This window comes from Falco peregrinus, chromosome W (genome assembly GCF_023634155.1).
Source record: "Falco peregrinus isolate bFalPer1 chromosome W, bFalPer1.pri, whole genome shotgun sequence".
NCBI classification, from domain to species: domain Eukaryota; kingdom Metazoa; phylum Chordata; class Aves; order Falconiformes; family Falconidae; genus Falco; species Falco peregrinus.
Window position 1 is genome coordinate 14112507 of NC_073743.1, and position 20980 is coordinate 14133486.

General features: G+C 41.3%; 1 protein-coding gene across 47 annotated transcripts in view; it reads right to left on the minus strand.

The window, feature by feature from the left end:
* The window catches only part of LOC129783139 (CUGBP Elav-like family member 4), a 773173-nt gene that overhangs the window by 315843 nt on the left and 436350 nt on the right, over positions 1-20980 (minus strand). For 12 of the 47 annotated variants that reach the window (XM_055792912.1, XM_055792939.1, XM_055792919.1 and 9 more), the window contains exon 4: positions 19067-19084. The exons of the other annotated variants lie outside the window; for them this stretch is intronic. In XM_055792912.1, the coding sequence (XP_055648887.1) occupies positions 19067-19084 (18 nt within the window). The remainder of the gene's footprint in view (positions 1-19066; positions 19085-20980) is intronic. 47 annotated transcript variants of the gene reach the window in all.

Here is a 20980-nt window from a genome sequence, read left to right on the forward strand (position 1 = left end):
GCTAACAGCTAAACCAGGGGTCCTCAAACTACGGCCCATGGGATGGATATGGCCCCCCAGGGTCCTCAATCCAGCCCCCAGTATTTACAGAACCCCCCTGCCCTCCCCCTCTGGGGGTTGGGGGGGGAAACCAAGCAGCCACAGATGACTGCCTGCCACTTCATCTGCGTGCCAGCCCCCTGTTTAAAGAGTTTGAGGACCCCTGAGCTAAACCGTTGTACGAGGCTCAAAAGAATTCTCCCTTTGTATGGGGCCCACAACAGCAAAAGGCTTTTGTAGAGTTAAAACATGCCTTAATGTCTGCACCAGCTTTGGGACTGCCGGATTTAACCAAAGATTTCCAGTTGTTTGTTCATGAAAGACAACGCCTTGCACTGGGAGTGTTAACTCAGAAGATAGGAAGCTGGAAACGACCAGTTGGATACTTCTCCAAACAACTGGACACAGTGAGTAAAGGGTGGTCAAACTGCCTTCAAGCAGTGGCGGCAACAGTAATGCTCATACAAGAAGCTCGGAAATTGACCTTGGGAAGAACAATAACAGTCTATGCCCCACACATGGTGATAACTGTTTTAAGAACAAAAGGGGGGACATTGGCTGACTCCGAGCTGAGTGATGAAGTACCAGGCGGTACTGACTGAACAAGATGATGTGATTCTAAAGACAACTAACCTGGTAAATCCTGCAGTGTTTTTAAGCTCCATACAGGAAGAAGGACAACTGGAACATGACTGCTTGGCTACCATCGAGTATGTTTATTTCAGTCGTGAAGATCTGAAAGATTTACCATTGGAGCGACCAGACTGGGAATTGTATACTGATGAAAGCAGCTTTATGGAGCAAGGAGTCCGATACACTGGATATGCGGTAACAGATACCACTGTTATAGAAGCAAGAGCACTGACGAGTACCACATCAGCCCAAAAAGCAGAACTTACTGCTTTGATTTGAGCCTTAGAACTAAGTAGAGGGAAGAAAGTAAATATCTGGACAGACTCAAAATATGCCTTTGGGGTAGTGCATGTCCATGGGGCTTTGTGGAAAGAAAGAGGGCTATTGTCCTCTCAAGGATCAAACATTAAACATCAAACAGAAATTTTACAATTATTGCAAGCAGTTCAGAAACCAGATCAAGTAGCAATCATGCACTGTAAGGCACATCAAATCGGGAACACAAAAGAAATTGCTGGAAATAATTTGGCCGATAAAACGGCAAGAAAGGTAGCAAAGAAATAAGTGTTACAGATGGCAGTAATTCCTTCTATAACAGTAACCCTTCCCAGGGAAAAGCCAAGATATTCAGAAGAAGATGACAAATTGGGTCAGTTATTAAATGCTAAGAAAAACCTAGCTGGGTGGTGGGTAACTCCTAATGGACAAGTAGTAATTCCACCTCTTCTGATGAGAGAATAATCCAAACAAGACATCAGGAATGTCACTGGGGAGCAGAAACCTTAGTAGCTTCTTTACGGAAACAAGTAGTATCAGTTAAAATGTTGGGAATAGCTAAAATGATAACTGCAAAATGTGAAGTATGTTTGAAAAATAATCCATTGATTAAGAAAAGAGTTAAAATGGGTAGACTGAAATCTGGTACAGAACCTGGAGATTATTGGCAAGTAGATTTTTCAGAGTTACCTAGACAAAATGGGTACTGGTACATCCTGGTGGGGGTTGATACTTTTACAGGATGGCCAGAAGCCCTTCCCTGTCACACCACACAAGCAAAAGAAGTAGTGAAGTGGTTACTACAAGAAATAATTCCAAGATTTGGAGTTCCTATTGGAATTTCTTCTGACAGAGGTCCACACTTTGTTGCCGAAATAGTCCAAAGTATTAGCAAAGTAAACTAATCTAAAGTGGCCTCAAGCGCTTCCATTGGCATTATTACGAATCAGGGTACAGCCAAAGAGTGGAACCTCAGTCAGTCCTTATGAATTATTATATGGAAAACCATATGAGTCTCCAGAACCAAATCCAAACATACGTGTAAAAGGAAAGCAAGATGTGTATAACTATTTGCTTTCTTTAGGGAAAACTTTGGCTGCAATTCAGAGTGCAGTAATTTGGAATAGACCTTTATCCCTGGAGAATTCAGTGCATGACTTTCAACCAGGAGACTATGTCTATGTGAAGACGTGTGTTGACGGCGAGGGAAGTCAAGCGGGCAAACTCAATATGAGTGATAAAGCAAGCTTCGATTTATTACGGCGCGATTATGTCTTATATACAGTACCAGTTAATTATGCCTACTAGTCATCTGCTGATTGGTTAAGCTCCAAAGGGTTACATTTTCATACGTCCTCCTACTTGCGGTTTCTGCGGTTAGCTAGCTACATATATTTTTTTTCCTCTCTTGTCTACGCGAATTCCTCAAAGTTATTTACAACATTAGGCACAAGGTCAGTGTGTTTTTCTCAGCTTCCTTATCAGCATGCCTCAGCATAGCTGCAAGGCCTGCTTCAGCTAACTTACGCTAACTTTGTTTCACAAAGATCTTCAAGGGAGTCATGGCCGTGATCACACAGCCATTCTGCAACAGACGTGGACCTCCGAACTTTTGCAGGAGCGCTGGAGGGGACCTTTCCAGATACTGTTAACCACTTTTACAGCTATCAAGATTGCAGAATCAGAAGCTTGGATACATTATACTCGGGTGAAGAAAGCACCTACTCCATGGAAGATTGTTACCCGTGATCCAGAAACTTTAAAACTGACTCTGAAACATGTCTAATTTATCATATCAGCTTCTGATTGTTCTTTGGATTTTATGCTGGAAAGTAGTGCTGACTTGGTGGATAGGAACAAAAGACAACTAGAAACAGAACAAGTGATTAACATTCCCAAAATATGTCTGAGAAAAATTTGATGTTAGGATTGAATAAAGGATTTGCCAATTTGCAGAATGTTACGCAGATTACTGCTTATTTACCAATACCGAGGGCAGTAGGTGAATCTATTCCATGGGGAATTTTAACTATGAATCTGACCAAATTAGAATATGAAAATGGGACAATGACTTGTAAACAGGAACCTAGGGAGACTTGGGAATTACAAAAGGTTAAAGTTGGGGAAGAATCACCAGTATATTCAACCGTTTGGGAATGTAAAGGACAATTTGTAGCAAAACCTGGATTATATGGAGGTTTAGGAAATAAGGGATGGTGTTATTACCCTAAGATGGTTACAACAAACACCAGTGTATGGATATCAGAGACAAAATGTGAAAAGAATAATCAAACTCTACAGGAAAAAGAAGTAGTTTGGGATTCGGTTTAGGTCCATGTCCATATTTTCTCAACTTCAGTACATGGCCAGAACTCCTTGATGTTTTACTTGGGATGGAAAAGCTTTTGCAGTTTTACCCTCAGTCAATGATAAAGCAACTTAATTGAGAGAAAAGGAGAATAAAATAGTGCCATGGTGGAAATGTGAAAAGGTGTACGATTGCAGCAATGCAGACTTAATAATTCAAAGAATTCCTCCTTTGGCAGCTTCTTTAAAATATGGTTGTTTTTTCTGAGGTCTTGAATAGTGAATGCTGTACCACTTATCTAAAGGATGACACAGCTATGTTTAGTTAAAAGTCGGGAAATGTCCAAGGACCCTTATTGCCACATGACGGATGCACAGACTGCTAAGTCCTTGGGTTGGTTATCTTTAGAAGGGACACTTTATCTTAGATTCCTGTTGTACATGCAACATGGCAAAGATGGAGACTTTAAACATGGCCGCTAAGGAATAGAGACTTTATAGAGACAACTCCTCAAGGACATTGCGCAGGCACGAGATATGTAAATGAATTCTCATAATTGTAATGAATATGTAAACAATTTCTTGGAAAACTAATGAATAGGTATGAGTAACTTGTATAAAGGGGGGACTGAAAAGTCCCCTCGGTGTGCATGACTTTGGTGGAGCAATCCCCCATGCACCCAGCGCTGCTGAATAAAGATAACCTCTGCTCGCCTGCATATTGCTGACTGATTCTTCAAATCATCTGCATGAATAAAGTTATGGAAACAGAATAAAAAGGGTCCATTTCTGAACTACCACATAAAACCACTGAACTATTTGAGAGAATTGTGGCTTATTGGTAGCCCCATCCCATCTTTCTCACGTAAGGCCTCCTGGCTACACAGGATGAGGTAACAAAGCATTTAAGGACCACTGGAGTAGTCCTGGGGAGGGTGTCTACCCCATTTGGCCAAGTTGGAAAAGCTCTCCCACATAGTTGGCCATTTTGGGCTTGGCTGGTTGACGAGGGTTTTGGGGAATTTTTCTGTTCTAATGTGTTTTGCACCAGGGATCTTCAGCTCTGTGATTGCACTCACCACCATTAAATCAGACTACCTCAGGAGTGAGGGTAGGGAGGAAAAGGCTTAGGCATAATCCTTTCAGCAGCATCTGTGGAAAAGTGTCTTTAGCAACAAGTGTCTCACAACTGTCATCCCCACAATCATTCCCCTTGTTGTTACAATGACTTCTCAGAGGGGGAAAGACCCTTTTCATTGCTCTGTTCACTTCGGTGAACCAAGCCATGTTGTGTTATCTATGCAATTCCTCAATACTCTTTACAGCAGGTCCATTTCACAGTCTGGCTTAACTCAGTGCCCAGAGACCTGGCACTGAGAGAGGAGGTGGCTGCTGAATAGAAAGAAATGTCAATTCCAGCCTAGTCCCCTGAAGTGAAACAAAAGAAACAAAGTAAATAAGGCAAGAGAGGTAAATACAGTGTCTCCAGGGTGGTTACATCTACCTAGTTCAATACAGACAAGCACGAAAACAATAGAAACATCTTATTCTCTTCGTTATCACCACACAGAATGTCATCTCTTGGTGGCCTAAAAAGAAAGCAGCATGCCACATCCATCTTTAATGAATATGACATATCTCTCACTTGCTTGTATTTCAGCAACCCCAAACTGCTGAAAAAATAGATAGGAGCATCTGTTCTCCCTGTTTGTCCTGAATCATGAGGATAGATTAAAATAAAATGTTTTTTGTTCTGCTTTGGTTTTTTAAGGATTACTTTGGGTAATTTTGTTCTCTTTCTGCTCTTCTGTGCTTTAAGGGTTTAGGTTTGCCAGACGTTCTCTACAATTCTGTAATCAAAATGTAATCTTTTACTACTTAAATTAAAGAAAAACAGGCTGTTATATGTGTGAATACTTTACAAAGTCTGTGGGTAAATGGAAAACCACCAAATATCATGATACTCATTGTGCCATCAGAAAGGTGGCAGTCTGCTCCTGTTACAGATCTACTAATAAGTTAGAATTAATTGACTTTATTTGATTTTATAAAAACATTTGGAATAAGAAATATATTTTAATGAAACTTGTAGTTGCACAGCAAAAGCTGCTATAAAATCTTCTGTACAGCCCTGTAGCAAGGCCAAAAGAATAGGTCAGAACCTGTGGATAACTGGCTAGCTGAAAAGGGTCACATAGACATAGTCCAGCTGGCTGGACAAAAATGCACATCGCTCTCAGCTTATCTGAAGTAAAGCAAAAAACACTGTCTTTGGCTGTCCTTGTTACACAATAACAGGAAGATTTCGGTGGGAAAAGAATGTTGCAGGTGGGAACAGATAACTACAGAAGAGAAACAAGGGGCGGGCTTGGTATTTAGGCAACTAACCAATAATGAGCTTAACTTTTGTAATATGTATGAGCTAATTATAAGAAGGCATAAAAGGTGACTGTAAGAGACAATAAACGAAGTCTGCTGATCACTCATATTGAGTGACTGTGTCTTCCCTCCGTCGCGACAAATGGCGCCCGAACAGGGACCCTAGAGAGGGCTGAACCTGCGAGCCACGGTTCGACGGAGATTCGGGTACCGGTCCTGAAAGCAGCGCAGGAGGCGGAAGGGCACAGTCCCCGCGCCCGGGAGCACCTACAGAGGGTCCCGCCGGCCACACGTCGCCGAAGTCTCTCTCACAAAGGCTGCAACAGCGCTGACGAAGGTATGGAGAGACAAGCGACGTATGATTCGCTCATATGCTTTTTAGAAAAGCGGAGCGTTCGGGACATAGATTGTAAAAAGGCATTACCCGGGTTATTAGCGTATGGGATAGCATCCGGGTCCCCCGCGGCAGCGGCGAGCGGCGGCGCGCGGCCCGGCAGGCCCCTTCCCGGCCGCGGTTTCTCTCCAAGGCGGCACCATCCCCCCCCCCCCCCCGCCCTCCGATCGGCGCCATGGCGATGCAAGCGGCCAAGCGAGCTAACATCTGGCTGCCCCCAGAGGTCAATGGGATCCTTTATATTCGGAACCTGCCGTATAAAATCACAGCAGAGGAAATGTATGATATGTTTGGGAAATACGGACCTATTGGACAACTCAGAGTTGGAAACACTCCTGAAACAAGAGGAACAGCTTAAGCTCCTCAAGGAAAAATACGGAATTCATTACAAACCCACCAAAAAAAGTGCTTCAGATGTCCCCTACAAGAAATGGGTTTCTGCCTTGAACTAGCAAACATCTCTGTGCTTAAAGAGAAGCCTTTTTGCCTTGATGGAGATAATTTATTCTGTATTCTGTATTTATGCTGTATTCTGAATGTGGAAATTGGTTGGGACTAGGAGGCTGGCTTAAAGGCATTTTGCAAACGGGATTATTATTTTTGATCGTTATTGTAATAATAGTTTTTTGATCAAAACCAGCCAAAATTATTTGTAAGCATTAGGCATATCTGAAGAGAATGCCTTTATTTGAATCAGCAGTTAAGGCGTAGTTTAGTCTGATGCTGTGGTTTTATCTGCTTCTGGTGAATTTTTGAAGTGATGAAATCAGAGATACAAGGTATACTCAGAGTTATGAGGTAATAAGGTAATAATCTAAGTAAGGGTGCTGTCTTTTATATCTACAAGTGCAATATGCTTTTATGTAGCAGAGAGAAACTTTAACAATAATGTTGCTTGAGCGAGATGTGCATGTGACAACTTGGGAAAAGGGATATCACAACTGGAGTGCAACAGTGTTTCTACGTCTGGCAGAGTGAAATCTTTCAAGACCTGAGTTTAGACAGTCTAAAATAAATTGTTAGCATTCAGAAAACCCATCTTAAGCCTCTTTTGCTTACATAGTGTTATGGAAGTCAACTGCTATTGTAGAGAATTAATGATTTTTTAATACATATTAACAAATACTACTATTTTAACTTGAGGCAGTTGAGTGAGAAATTCTCACGTGTAGCATTTGAGGGAATGTCAGCATAAATTGCACTTACAGTAAGACTGCATTTTTAATTACTGTACTCGTTAAGATTTGATGATGCCATAAGGCTAAGGCCTTTTATCACGGATTGGTTCTGAACTAAAAGGTGTGTGCACATGTAGATATGCACATTTGTGTTATTTTCCTTAATTGGCTACAAAATAATATAATTAGGTTGGGGACTAGATCTTGGGAATTTGTCTATTATACTTCTGTTTGTTAAGGAACGTGCATAACACACAGCACCCATGTAGGCTTGGCTTGTGGCATAGTTGTCAAATTTAGCATAGACATTCAGACAGATAAGCAACGTACTCTTCTTGTGTGTATCACCTACAAGCCATTATGGCTTAGTGTGTAAATCTGTATGTAACTATTGAAAAATCCACTTATGAATGTATATAGCTTAGAACTAATTTTTCCCCTTTGTTAATTCTTTGATATCAATGAGGTATTCTTCAGAAAATGTATGGACTGGTTGGTTGCATAAGGGCAGTTGTTATTTGGACAGAAAATTGTTAATGGTCAGGGATTTTCCACTAAAATATTTGCAAATATTCCTAGTCAAACATCAGTTTGGTTTCTTTTTGGGTTTTGAGCTTGCATTAGTCCATGTTCAGAACTTTAAAATTACCTTTGAATTTTTTAAACTTTTTATATCACTGGAACAGAAAGAGCATCTAAATTAAAGCTTCAAGCTAACTTTATTTTTCAAGTATTTCAGGAATTATACTTCTGAACTGAGATTTTATAAGTTGGCTGTGTATTTTCCTGTGTTAAAACGCTGTTATTGAAAATGGTCAACCGAGCCTATGTCGCCCAAAATAAAAACGGGGGAATTGTGGATAACTGGCTAGCTGAAAAGGGTCACATAGACATAGTCCAGCTGGCTGGACAAAAATGCACATCGCTCTCAGCTTATCTGAAGTAAAGCAAAAAACACTGTCTTTGGCTGTCCTTGTTACACAATAACAGGAAGATTTCGGTGGGAAAAGAATGTTGCAGGTGGGAACAGATAACTACAGAAGAGAAACAAGGGGCGGGCTTGGTATTTAGGCAACTAACCAATAATGAGCTTAACTTTTGTAATATGTATGAGCTGATTATAAGAAGGCATAAAAGGTGACTGTAAGAGACAATAAACGAAGTCTGCTGATCACTCATATTGAGTGACTGTGTCTTCCCTCCGTCGCGACAAGAACCACCTAGTAGGAATGATTAGAACTTAGATAATAGACTTAAGATTCAAGATGATTGAAGATAATTGGATACAGTATTTACGGGTAGACTGGGGAGAGGATTTCTTTTTATTTGACTAGTCTTCTGTATGTAGGAAGTGTATTGAAATGTCAGAATATAGGATTAATGGGAACTGGGGAGAGTTGACTGGAACAGCTTGTGGTTACCTGCCAAGAAACCGTGAACTTTAGTAAAAGGTAATTCCGGTAGGGGGAGATTGCGACCACCGACTCATATACCACCTACCCAAATCGTACCCCAGACCCATTTCTAGACTTTTCTAACCTTTACTGCGCAGAATTGGATGTGGGAGGAGAGTATGCTAATGATTTTCGGGAAATACTATGATTATGCATGAATACTCAATGAATATGCATGAACAAGTTCTATATATGGTGTATGATTTTGAAACTTGGTGTGCGTTGATCATGAGAGGACTCACTCATGCACCCGGCCGTTAATAAAGAAGTGTCTGCTTATCTACATCACATTGGTGTCGATAAGTTCTTCATTCCGAGATTTTGGTAACACTCCCTCCATCACACTCAAATCATTTGAACCTTGGGCCTGCCTTTCTAGCATGTTCAAATTCACTGAAGTGTCAAAACAGGCCATACCCCTTCCCCTGTATTACTGCCACCTGGTCTATACAATGCTTCAAGACATGCAATGAAGGGGATGCTGCTCTGATACTTCACAACATGTCTCAGCAGGTGTCTTTTAACATCATGTCCTCCTGCCATATGATCTGTAGTCCCCTCTCCCTTCAACAAGGATCATGCCATGGCCATCCATATGTTATTCAAATGGGTTAATATATTAAATATATGTTTTTCTATCTTGCTCTCCTGCATCCTGGATTGACATCAGTCCTTGATAGCTACACTAACTCAAGACTAAACAGGTAGTTATCAATGTCTTGGATTTTGTCTTGTATTGTTTAAACCAGTATTGAACCATCACATGGATGGTCCATGGGGACTGTGATGAACAAAAGAAATTATTTGTTTTCATACAGCTGAAATATGGCCCCCACAAACCCCACAGCTATCAATATCTGGGCATAGTCAGAAATCTCACTCAACCATGTCCTCACAGGTTTACAAATCAATAAGAGCAAAATCAGGAGACCTGGCAGAGTCTGCTTACTTAAATCATATTTGAAATGTGAAATTAAGAGAATTAAGACCAAGACCACATTCCTGTTCATCCTTGTAAATGCTTCATCAGGGGAGAAGGGACCCAGGTCAGGATGTCTCATAAGGGGAGGGTCCCTTGACACTGCACTAGGCTTGGTCACAGATTAGCTTTTGAGAGAGAGAGACAGACAGACGTTCTCTCTCTCTCTCTCTCTCTCTCTCTCTCCATAGCAAGAACAACAATCCCTGGGTGCATCCAAAGGCAAAACAGAAAGCATTTAACAAGATTAGCTTGTACCAACTCCATAACAAACATCTCTCCTGTAATTCCTTTGTAAAGACCTCCTCATTAACCCTGGTAAGCAGAAAGCAGCCCATCACTGGTGATGAGCTGTTCCAGTGTTATTATCATTCAGCTTTTGGTAGATGCCTCCTAAGTCTCATGGTCATCTGGGCACTGCCAATATTATGAGATAGCTTCAGCACTCCTATCTGATTGGCAAAGCACGACACCACTAGTGCTGAACTTTCTGCAGTGTCTGTTAAAGATAAGGGGGGAAAAAGTGAATGATTTATGTAGTTTTATTTAAATAATTTATATGCTAAGCATTGCAAACAGAGCTGGAGTTGATAATGACTCCGAGAAGCACACATTGAACTCAGGTGCAGATTATACTGCATTGTAATTCTTGCAGGATACAGGATTTCCTAGTAGTATAAAGTCCAGGGAGTGTAAACAAGGTAGTTGCTTGAAGAGTGTCCTGGTTTGGGCTGGATTAGAGTTAATTTCCTTCTTGGTGGCTAGTGCAGTGCTGTGTTTTGGGTTTAGTGTGGGAACAGTGTGGTTGGGGACTTTTTGGTTTCTCAGGCCCTGCCAGGGAGAGGGCTGGAGGGGCACAGGAAATTGGGAGGGGACACAGCCAGGACAGGTGACCCAAACTAGCCAAAGGGATATTCCATACCTTGGGATGTCATGCTTGGTATATAAACTGGGAGATGGGGTGGCCAGGGCTGCCGATTGTTGCTTGGGGCCTGGCTGGCCATCCTTGCTCGGGGCCTGGCTGAGCATATGTCAGCGTCAGTGAGTGGTGAGCAGTTGTATTGTGTGTTTTCTTTTCTCCTTTCCCTTTGGATTTCATTCCTCTCCCCTTCTCCCTCCTTTTCACTATAGCTGTTATTGTTATTATTATTATTGTTCTTTTGCTTTTATTTTATCTCAGTTGTATCTCAACCCTGGAGTATTGCATTCCTTTCCAACTCTCCTCCCCACCTCTCTGGGTGAGGGGGGGAGTGAGTAAGCGGCTGTGTGGTACTTAATTACCGGCTGGGGTTAAACCACGACAAAGAGTCTGTACAGATTACTTCTTTATCAGTTACCATCAGATCATTTTATATTCTTTATACCTTTTTCAGTTTGACCCTCCTGAAATTATCACAAGCTGCATGTGTTTTCCTAAGTCGAAGAGAGAAGCTTGGTTCTATTGTTTGGCAAATAACAGTTTGTTACTGGTGTAATCAGGAATCAATTAAAGAGATATCAACAGGAAAGGAAAGATAAGGGAAAATCAGGAGAAAAAAAAGCAATGGGATTCAAAAATAAGGGAATTGATAATTCAGAGGGTCTTTCTTATGCCACTGGCTCTTCTCAGAGAACTTTTTGCTGTATGTCCAGTAGGCTTTGTCTTCTTCGGCTGTTTTTTGGCGCTTTTACATGAAGAACCCATTATCTTTAGCAGCGGAAAAATAAATAAAACATATATCTCCAAGCACCCTGCCCTCCAGGTTCATTAACTGGCCACTGCTTTTTATACTTATAATGCAAGTGAAATACATCTGAGAGGTTACTTAGAGCTAAAGAAAACTGATGCTAGTTCTCAAATTTGTCAGCAATCTGTCTCAAGACAGAGAGGTTGGATTTACACTACTGATCAGATTTCAGCCTAGCCAAGGATGAGATAAAGCCTGGCAAAGAACAGTAGACTTAGCTACATTAGTGTTAATTTTTTTGGGTTTTGGTTGATGTCTCTGCAGATGAAATATTGTGGGTATTAAAAGAGACAACAGAATTTGCTGTACTGAGCTGTACAGTGTTGGTCCTTATCTTCTGCTCAGATAGTGCTTGCTACCTTGGAAGATGGTGATCTTCCCATTTCACCCTCATAATTCACAGAGTCAATTATACAAAGATAGACAGAGAGAGCAGAACTTCTTGACTTCGTGCACCGTCAGTTGAGACATTCCTTTAGCTGGTGATGCCTTGATAACAACAGGAAGTTATTGCCACTGCTGGTAAATAAAGGTGTTTAAAATACATTACAGCAAGATGTAAAGTAATGGGTTTTCTTTCCATCAAAAGCTTGTTGTCTTGTTCAAAGCATAGCAGGGATAAGCCTTTCTCCCAGTGGTGGGTGGTAACAATTAGAGTTCTTTTGAGGGGAAGCTGATCATATGCATCTGTCTCTCTTGAAAATTCATGTGGCACCACACAATATACCTCTAACTATCTTTTGCAAACCTGTGTTTGTACACATCCTAAAAATGTTTTCCAACCCACCCAGCCCTTTCACTTCTTTCCAATTCCCTTAAAATCTCTTCAGATAGTCTTTTTTACCCTCACTTGCTCTGAGGGACTAGAGGAATGAGGTTGAGTTCACCAAGTTATATGTTTAATTATTTTTGTTCCTTCTTATCATATTTACCACCACCACTGATGTGGCTGTGTGGTGTTAAAATCCTGGCTGAGCCAGCATGGAGAACATAGAAGAGGACAATGCACAGCTCAAAGTCAGCATGGCAGTTATTTTAATCACATCCTTCTAATATTTGAAATAGCAAATGAAAAAGAAATAGACAATGAATTGAAAGGAGGCATACAGAAAGTTTCTGCTATAAAGACAACAGGTGTTTAGCTAGGCAGCTGGTGTAATCCAGTCACAATTATTGCTCTTTTGCTAGATTCAAGAACCTCACAGACATGAAATGTAGCTCATTCCCCTCTCTTGAACTAAAGCATTCAGAACATGTAATTGTGCATGACGTACATCTACAGCTCTGAAGCTCCTCACTTAGTAAAAATACTCATCAGTTGCCTTTCCTGCATTACTCCTGCATACCTTACTGGTGAACAGTAACTCAAAATAATTTAGGAATAAAATTAAATATGTGAAACATCAGGGTGTTTTTTTTCTGAAGACAAAGACTTACATAGGAATTCTAAACAAAGCAGCCTGAATTGATCGAGTTTCTGAGTTTGCTCAAGCCTGAGGGCAGCATTCATTATTATTATTGCATTTAATTACTAATAACATATCATCATAAAGAAGCCAGTAACAACTAACTGGTCTACTTACTACTTTACTCAAGGGCAAACACAGCACCTGAAACTATTTGTAAGTTACATTTTATTCCTGAGGGGGTAACACATGTTGGCAGTGTCCCTTTAACTGCATTGACACAGCAGACCTGTCAGCAGTGACAGATTCACCTGCCAGTAACCAAGTCAGTGGCAATTGAAAGATAAAGTACACTATGGCAAATGTAAGCATGCCACTTTAATGAAAAAGGTCACTCTTCATTAATACTCCTCTTCAGTCCCCTATTTCTCAGAGCACTTTGTAACTGGACTTTGGTCTCACAACAGCCCTCACAAGGACTAACCCATTTCCATGAAGAGGAATGAAAGCAGGAGGAGATCAAATGCCTGTCCTGAACGCACCTGAGACCCAGCAGCAGGTGTACACCTCTGGGATAACATGGGCTTGAGTGACAGACATCCTTTTTTTAACCACTTAAGAATAACCCCATGTATAATTTAAATAATTCTGCCATGCATTATCATCGCTTAGTTGATCCTGACATATGACAGCTGCTAACTACACAGATAACACACATAATGTCTTTTAAAAAAAATCCATTTAGGAATTGAACAGTTCAAGCAAGACCTTGTTGTATGGATGATTACACTGAGGCAGAGTGAATCAGGTAGGAGCTGCCTGAACTGGACAAAAGCTCAGCTGATGTCTTGTCTCAGTCAAAACTCTTCAGCAATTGTTTTAAATAGCTAAAGTTGATGAGGTTAACGTGCACTTAGAGTTATACTTTTGAGTCACATGGAGAAACTAGCTCATGTTCCCAAATTGCAATAAAAAACAGGGCAGTCAAATCTTCCCATTTCCTGCAGTGTTTTTGGAAGATGCTCAGCAAGAACACAAGTGACCTTTGCAGAGCTGCACAAAGTGACTGCCTAACAGTTCTCCTTTCACATCTCAATGAAGGTAATTCTTGATTTTGTGTGGCATATATCCACTGCTCTCTGCAGACCACCACTGAAATCAGCTGAACACATGCATAGAGAAGAAGACATTGAGACAGTGCCACATCCAGTATCCTGTTCAGCATGGAGAGTGACAAAGCAAGGCACTCTCCTGCCCTCAACTCAAGGATACCTATGCAAGGATATCCCAAGGATAGGAATGCTTAGCTTCACTACCTCTCAAAATATCTGTTAAAAAAAAACCAATGGAAACTTTAATGGAGAAGCAAGAAATGGCCATGAGACATGTACTGGCCATGAGCACCAGTCTAAAGGACTGTATTTGGGAGAATTTTACCATCTTTACTGCAATAATTGGAACACAAATGACCACAAACTGACTAAACTAATGCTACTTACAGTAAACAGTGACAGTCAACTTGAACCTGCTTTCCTGGGGTCCCAGCCATGGGCACTCTGGGTGCTGAGCAGCCAAGCTATGCTGCAGGAACAGTTGTCCACCCTACTGAGACCAAAACAGCTGCCCTGAAGAAGGCAGGCATGATGTTTGAGAGTACTGTCACCAGGACACACCCATCAGGATGGCCAAAGAGCCATGTGGCATGGTCCTCGGTGGAGAAGGAGACCTTCACAGCCCAGTCTGGATAACTATGGTGACAAAGGAAGATGTGTGTCCCATGTTGTGTTGTGTGTGTCATTGTCCCCGTCCTCCCACCCAATTAAATTTTTACAGTCACAAGGGCCAAACTTTCTTCCACTCCCTGTCGAAGTACAGAATGACTTGCAAGCAGCATATTGCTTTCAGTAGGAAAATAATTTTTTTGACTGCATATGAGAAAAAAAATATCTAAACCAACCAAACAAAAAACCCCAGGGACACAGTAGAGAAAGAAAGGGGCAAAAGGGTCCAAGTATGATGTAAAATGTATGTCTCTCTCCCTAGACAAACTCCCAACCTGTAGGGGATGGAAACAGTGGGTTGTTTGACATTGATAATGTGCAGCTGTGGCCTTGCTTTGACGATGTGCAGGTAAGATCCTGCAGCAAAGAGGTAAATAATTTTGAGGGAGTATGAGAAGAAACCTGGATGAAACAGAGACAAAAAAGAGGAATGTGATCTCACCTCCAGAAGATAAGGAAACAGTGTGAACAGCAGAGAGTAGCCTATAGTGAACTGGGCGCGTGGACAGTAGAGCTTGACCAATAATAAAGCTTTTAGCAGCGCGTGTACAGAGTATGAACTTATAAAAGCTGTAACTAACTAACAATAAAGATCTTTGCTTCACAATCCTTGCAAAGTCCGTGCCTCATACACCACACCAACCCTATCTTCTGAACCAAAATCCTGATGTTGGAAGGCATGCAGGCTCAGAGGAAAAAAGCCTGTAATTTCTGTGATGAAGGCTTTTGCAGAAACTCATTATAATTCCTTGCTATCACCTGTCTGAAGTCAGTGGCAATGCAGTACTTGTGTGACATTATTAAGGTCAATCTCTTTACATTCATGAAAGTGCTGAATGACAAGGCGAGCGCCCAGGCAGTGATAAAGTGATGAGCCATGCCCCCTTCCTTTCCCCCACACCATCTCAAGGATGAAAACACCATGTATTTTTCAAATGAAAGCCACCTCTCCTCTCCCTGCCTTATTCTGGGCTCTGCCTGCCACACACACCTCCTTGAAGCATGTATCCAGAGGAGGAGTGCTTATCCTCATTTTCATTCCAGAAAGATCACAGTTTACTGTCAGTGGTTCGCAGACAGATGCCATGTATGTGAGAGGCAGAGATAGACAGGCTGAGTGGAGGAGAGATCCAGGTGGGAACTTTTCATCCATCTGAGATAAAGATACCTCTTAAAAAATTATAAATATATATACATATATATATATATAAATTGATTGCTAACTTATCTATACCTAGGTTTTTCCTCTGTGTTTTGCTGTTCATTTAAATAATCTCCAAGACTAGACAGAGGAGAAATGAGTCTCTTACAGCTGTACAGATTTCCAGCAAATAAAATGTGTGAGCAAATGGCGATCATGCTAGGCATCAGGGCTCCTTTCAAACTGCATTTCTCTGCCCCCCTCTTGTTTTTCTTGCATCTTTGGAATCTACAGTCTTCCTTCCTCTGCCCATCCCTTCTTTTCCTAAGATGGGCAGAAAAAATCAGCTTAAAGGATAATAGTGCTCAGCTTTCAGTAGGATAACAGAACAAGCAACAGGGAAGAGTCTCTCAAACTCAACCAGAATGATGAAAACAAGTGAGTTAATAAATGTCCTCCTAAAGCGACAGCTAAACTCATGTTTGCAGATATTCACAGGCTGTTGCTCAGCAGTAAGGATCTCAGGTTCAAATCCAAGTGCTTGCCAACAGCAGAATTATAGTGAGAAAAATCCTCTCTTCTGTCCTAGCCCTTTACTCTGGAAAAGCCATATGCTATTTTAGCAGTGTAGGGATGCTCCTAGGCTCTGAGCATCATCTGTCAGAAGCCAAAAAGGAATCACCTTGCCTGAAAGATTTCTACAAGTTAAATTAACCTGCAGTCAGTTTCTGTTCATGTTAGGTTTAAAACTGCAGTAAAACCTATATTGCTAAAACTTCAAACAGATGAGCAAGGCTTTTAACAGGCATCTGATAGCACTAGAAATTTAACCACAGTCCACTATGTTTTCATGAACAGGCTATCCCTTAAGTTATCTTTCACACTACAGTACTGCTGACCCATCTCACCTGCCTTTAGGCTGAGGAGACCATGCACATCTTTTGAATTACATCTAAAAATTCAACACATTCAAAATTTTGGAAAAGCATGCTTACAAAAGTCTTCCTTAATCAGTGCTTACAGCCAGGGAAAGGTCTATCAGCAGTCACCTCTCACTGTTTCCTCAGGAGGAAACACCAGTGCTGGTGACTTTTCTGATCTTAATAGGGGTAGAGAGTTTTTGGGGGTTTTTTGCCCCACAAAGATCCGCAAACATTTGAGGCTTTCAGATGAAGTCACCCCTTGACTGAACCAGATAAGTCCATTGGGCATGGATGCTCCATGATAAGAAGAGAGGGGCCCTGAATCCCCAAGGGAGCAGAGCACTCTTACTCCACTTAAGGCAACAGGAGTTAGGTCTTGAAATGTATTTGGGGAACTCAAAAGCAAGTTAACTCTGAGCAAAGATTTAAGGCTAGGGTGCAACATGAATGCACCCACTTGTTTAAATTAAAATTGCCCATAGCCCTTTTATTTCCTTGCATCAGATTTTTCCCTGGAAGATGACAAGAAATTGTGGGTCATTTGCATTGTTTGGGTGGTTTTATTCTTGCAATGAAAAGCCACAAGCAATAGTGCTTTGTTCTGACCCAACAGTTACAGGGAAACAGAATGACTATGGGCCATATTTTCAGTCTCCACAGGTTGCTCTGACTCTATTTGGTGCTCCCTACTCCCTCTCTGCCTCCATGTTATAAAAGATTAGGACTCTTATAAAACAGTTCTGGCATTTCTATTATCACACATGCCTGAGAACGAGGATGTGATTGCATCACATAGTGTGAAAAAAAGAAAGGAAAGAGGAAAAAAGAAGAAAAATCAAAACGTAGCTGACTTCATTATTTAAAGAGCTGGGTGAAATTTGCCATTCTTTTAAGGCATCCTGGGCTCTGGAATATCACTGTCACTTAATGTTTGCAGTTAAGTATTTACAGATCTGTTTCCATGGCAACTGATTCTTCAAAGTTACTTTTACAATTCTGTTTTCTAAATTGTGTTCCTTTGGTTGATTGCACAGGGATATTTGGAAAGGATCCAGCTCTAAATCATGATATTTTTTTTCCCCGCTAAGGAGACGTCCTTTCTAATCGTGTTTAGTTAGTTCTTTGATGGCTTTATCTTGATTTGAAAATGTGCTGGTTTTTTTCTTAGCAGGTGGGAGAGGGAAGCACGCAAGCATTGTGTGGCTTTAGCAAAAAAAAAAAGGTATTGGAAATTAGAAATGTGAAATAACCTTGTCTGAGTTGATTTTATCCTTTCATTGTTTAGAAGAATAGGCCTTTAACAACAACAAAATAAATAAATCAGTGCCCCACTGATAGTTTGAATTCATTACGAGGCCGCAAGAGAAGATGACTCATTAATTAGTCAGGGAGATGGCAGCATGGGAAGGGATGATGACTACTAGAAACAGTGCAGAAAGTGAGACAAGTGGATCCAGTGTGTGCAAGGTTGGTTGCCCCCAGCTGTATTGATATATCTGCATGGGACTGGAGAAGGTTGGTCTCACCTGTAAGGAGACACCTTGCGAAGCAGTAGCAGGGAAACAGTCATGACCTCTGCTACAGTTCCCTTGTCAACTGTGGACAAATAATTTGAAGTGTCTGTGAACAAGGTGTACAAGTAACCTGAGCCCACTGGCTTATGGTCTTCCCATCACTGCAGTACCATCTCCCCATCCCTCCATCTGGCCCCTAGTCCATCCCAAGCACACAAATGGGGAGCACAAGAGTTTAATCTAGACAGCAAACATTAGGAGACATTACAAGTATGTGGGATGGGGGGGGATATATATGCACGTGTTCCCTGTCAGAAGGTATTGTCCCTACCTGAATTCCAGATAAATTTAAGCTTGTCAGGATGTCTGAGAAAGGAGTGTTTTTAGCAGTGACTTAGGAATGTTGCAAACTTTGGTCATGTGTTGGAGGGGAAATCTGCTTAATGTGCTTGTCAACCTGACCACAAGCAAGGAGTCCTGCAATGGTCAATGAGCCACATCCCAGGCAAAGATATCCCTGCTGATGAATAACTTCAAATAGGAGAAATTAAAAGTATGGAATTACTTGGCTGGACCCAGTGGTTGGGGTAGCTGAAGGTAATACTTTAATAATCATTAATAACTCACTTCTGTTTTCTACCACACTAGAGCAGACGGGGTGTATATCTCAAGGGAAAGGATCGGACCAGAAGACAGAGTAATCAGAGTATCACAGAGCATTAACTCAAAAAGATTGGTGAGGTATCTGGCATTGATAAAGTAGATTAAATATGGTTGGATAATTACAATAAGAAGAGGAGGGATGTGGAGAGGGATAGCCTGATCCATATTTTCCTATGCTTTGTGTGAGATGACTTCAGATGATGAAATCACAGAATGAGGAGTCAGGACTCCCAGGCTCTCTTTCTAGTGCTACTACTTATTAAATATGTGACCATTCAGGCACTTTGTGCCTCCACTAACCTAAGCTTCCAGCATTGTTGTCAGGTTTGGTTAATTACTGTCTGCAAAGAGCTTAGTAACCTACACAGGAAAGATGCTAGACAGGTACCCTGGTTTTAATGTTAAAGTTCAAAATACTGTAATTAGAGAGCTGAAAATGAGTGTGTATCTGAAAGTGAAACAGCAAATTACAGGAAAGCTTATAAAGTGAATGAAACTAAGGAAAAAAATAACTGGAAGAATAAATAAAGAAAAATGGAGACTCCTAGGCAGCTGGCAGGCAAGGCAAATTTTGGCTGCCTGAGATAATAAGCCACTCTTTTGAAATTTTTTACTTTTTCCTCCTGTTACAGAAACACTCCATTAATTTTCAGGAAGATGATTTACCATTTGCCCTTTATAGACAAAACTGAAATAGTAGGAACATCATAGCAAAACATATGACCCAGATTTTGGCACACCCTGTGGCTCCAAAAGTTTAATGCACAACACAGTCTTGGATTTTGAATAGAGATGATAAAGAGACATTTCCTTGCTATGATGTTTATTCAATGGACAACAGCTACTAGGAGGACCAGGAGAAGTTGCAGGGGGAAGCTTGCTTACTCACAGGGAACAGAGGGACTTGATTTCTTCTGATTTATTTACCCTTCAGTCTATTGGGTGAAATGAAATCTTCATGATGCATGCTGTAGAGGACAAAGAAGTAATAAGGGATGGACACAGTCATCACAAAGAAAAGTCAGAAAGGAGGATAAAAGAAGAGGGAAAGAAAAATAAAAAGTAAACATAATAGCAATGAAGTCTGGCAGTGACCTGTTGTGGTTTAACCCCTGCCAGCAACCAAGCACCACACAGCTGCTCCTTCACTCCCTCCTCACCCAGAGGGATAGGGAGAAGAATCGGAAAGGAATGTAAAACTCAAGGGTTGAGATAAGAACAATTTAATAGGTAAAGCAAAAGCCACACACACAAGCAAAGCAAAGCAAGGAATTTATTCACCACTTCCCATAGGAAGGCAGGTGTTCGGCCATCTCCAGGAAAGCAGGGCTCCATCACGTGTAACAGTTACTCGGGAAGACAAACACCATAATGTCAGATGTATGTGTGTTTCCCTTCTTCTTCCCCCAGTTTATATACCGAGCATGACATCATATGGTATGGAATACCTCTTTGGCTAGTTCAGGTCACCTGTCCTGGCTGTGTCCCCTCCCAATTCCCTGTGTCCCTCCAGCCCTCTGGCTGGCAGGGCCCAAGAAACTGAAAAGTCCTTGACTTAATATAAACATCACCCAGCAACAACCAAAACCATCAGTCTGTTATTGACATTGTTCTCACACCAAATCCAAAACACAGCACTGCACCAGCTACTAAGAAGAAAATTAACTCTATCCCAGCTGAAACCAGTACACCTGTGTGGTGGGTGTTCAGAGCCTCGTAAAATGGGATCCAAATAACAAAACCAACAGGTAATATCTGTTCTTACCACTTCCTCTTTCTCTCCCCTGTGATTTGTTTTCTTGTCCAGCTAAGTGGCCTGTGAGTAAATGGTTGCTGTATGAAAAGAGAATGATCTAACCAGCTCTGGCTAACTGGTTCCTAAGCCTCCAGACTCAAGATCACAGTTGCAGAAGGAACAGAAAAGCTTCCCCATGCTCAAAGATACATAATTTCAGCTGCTGGAAACTATCCCTTCCCTCCTAAAGGCAACAGAGGCACTGGGTACATCTGCATCACTAAATAAAACAGGGTTAGGGACCATTCTCTAGTATGAAGGCCAACTGACATAGTCTGACCACGCTCAGTAAATAGGCCTGTTATTTTGTGTGGGGTTTGCTCAGAGTAACAGGAGAGAAACCCCATAAAAAAACCAGGATTTTCAAACCCTGAAAATAAGGGGATGTGCT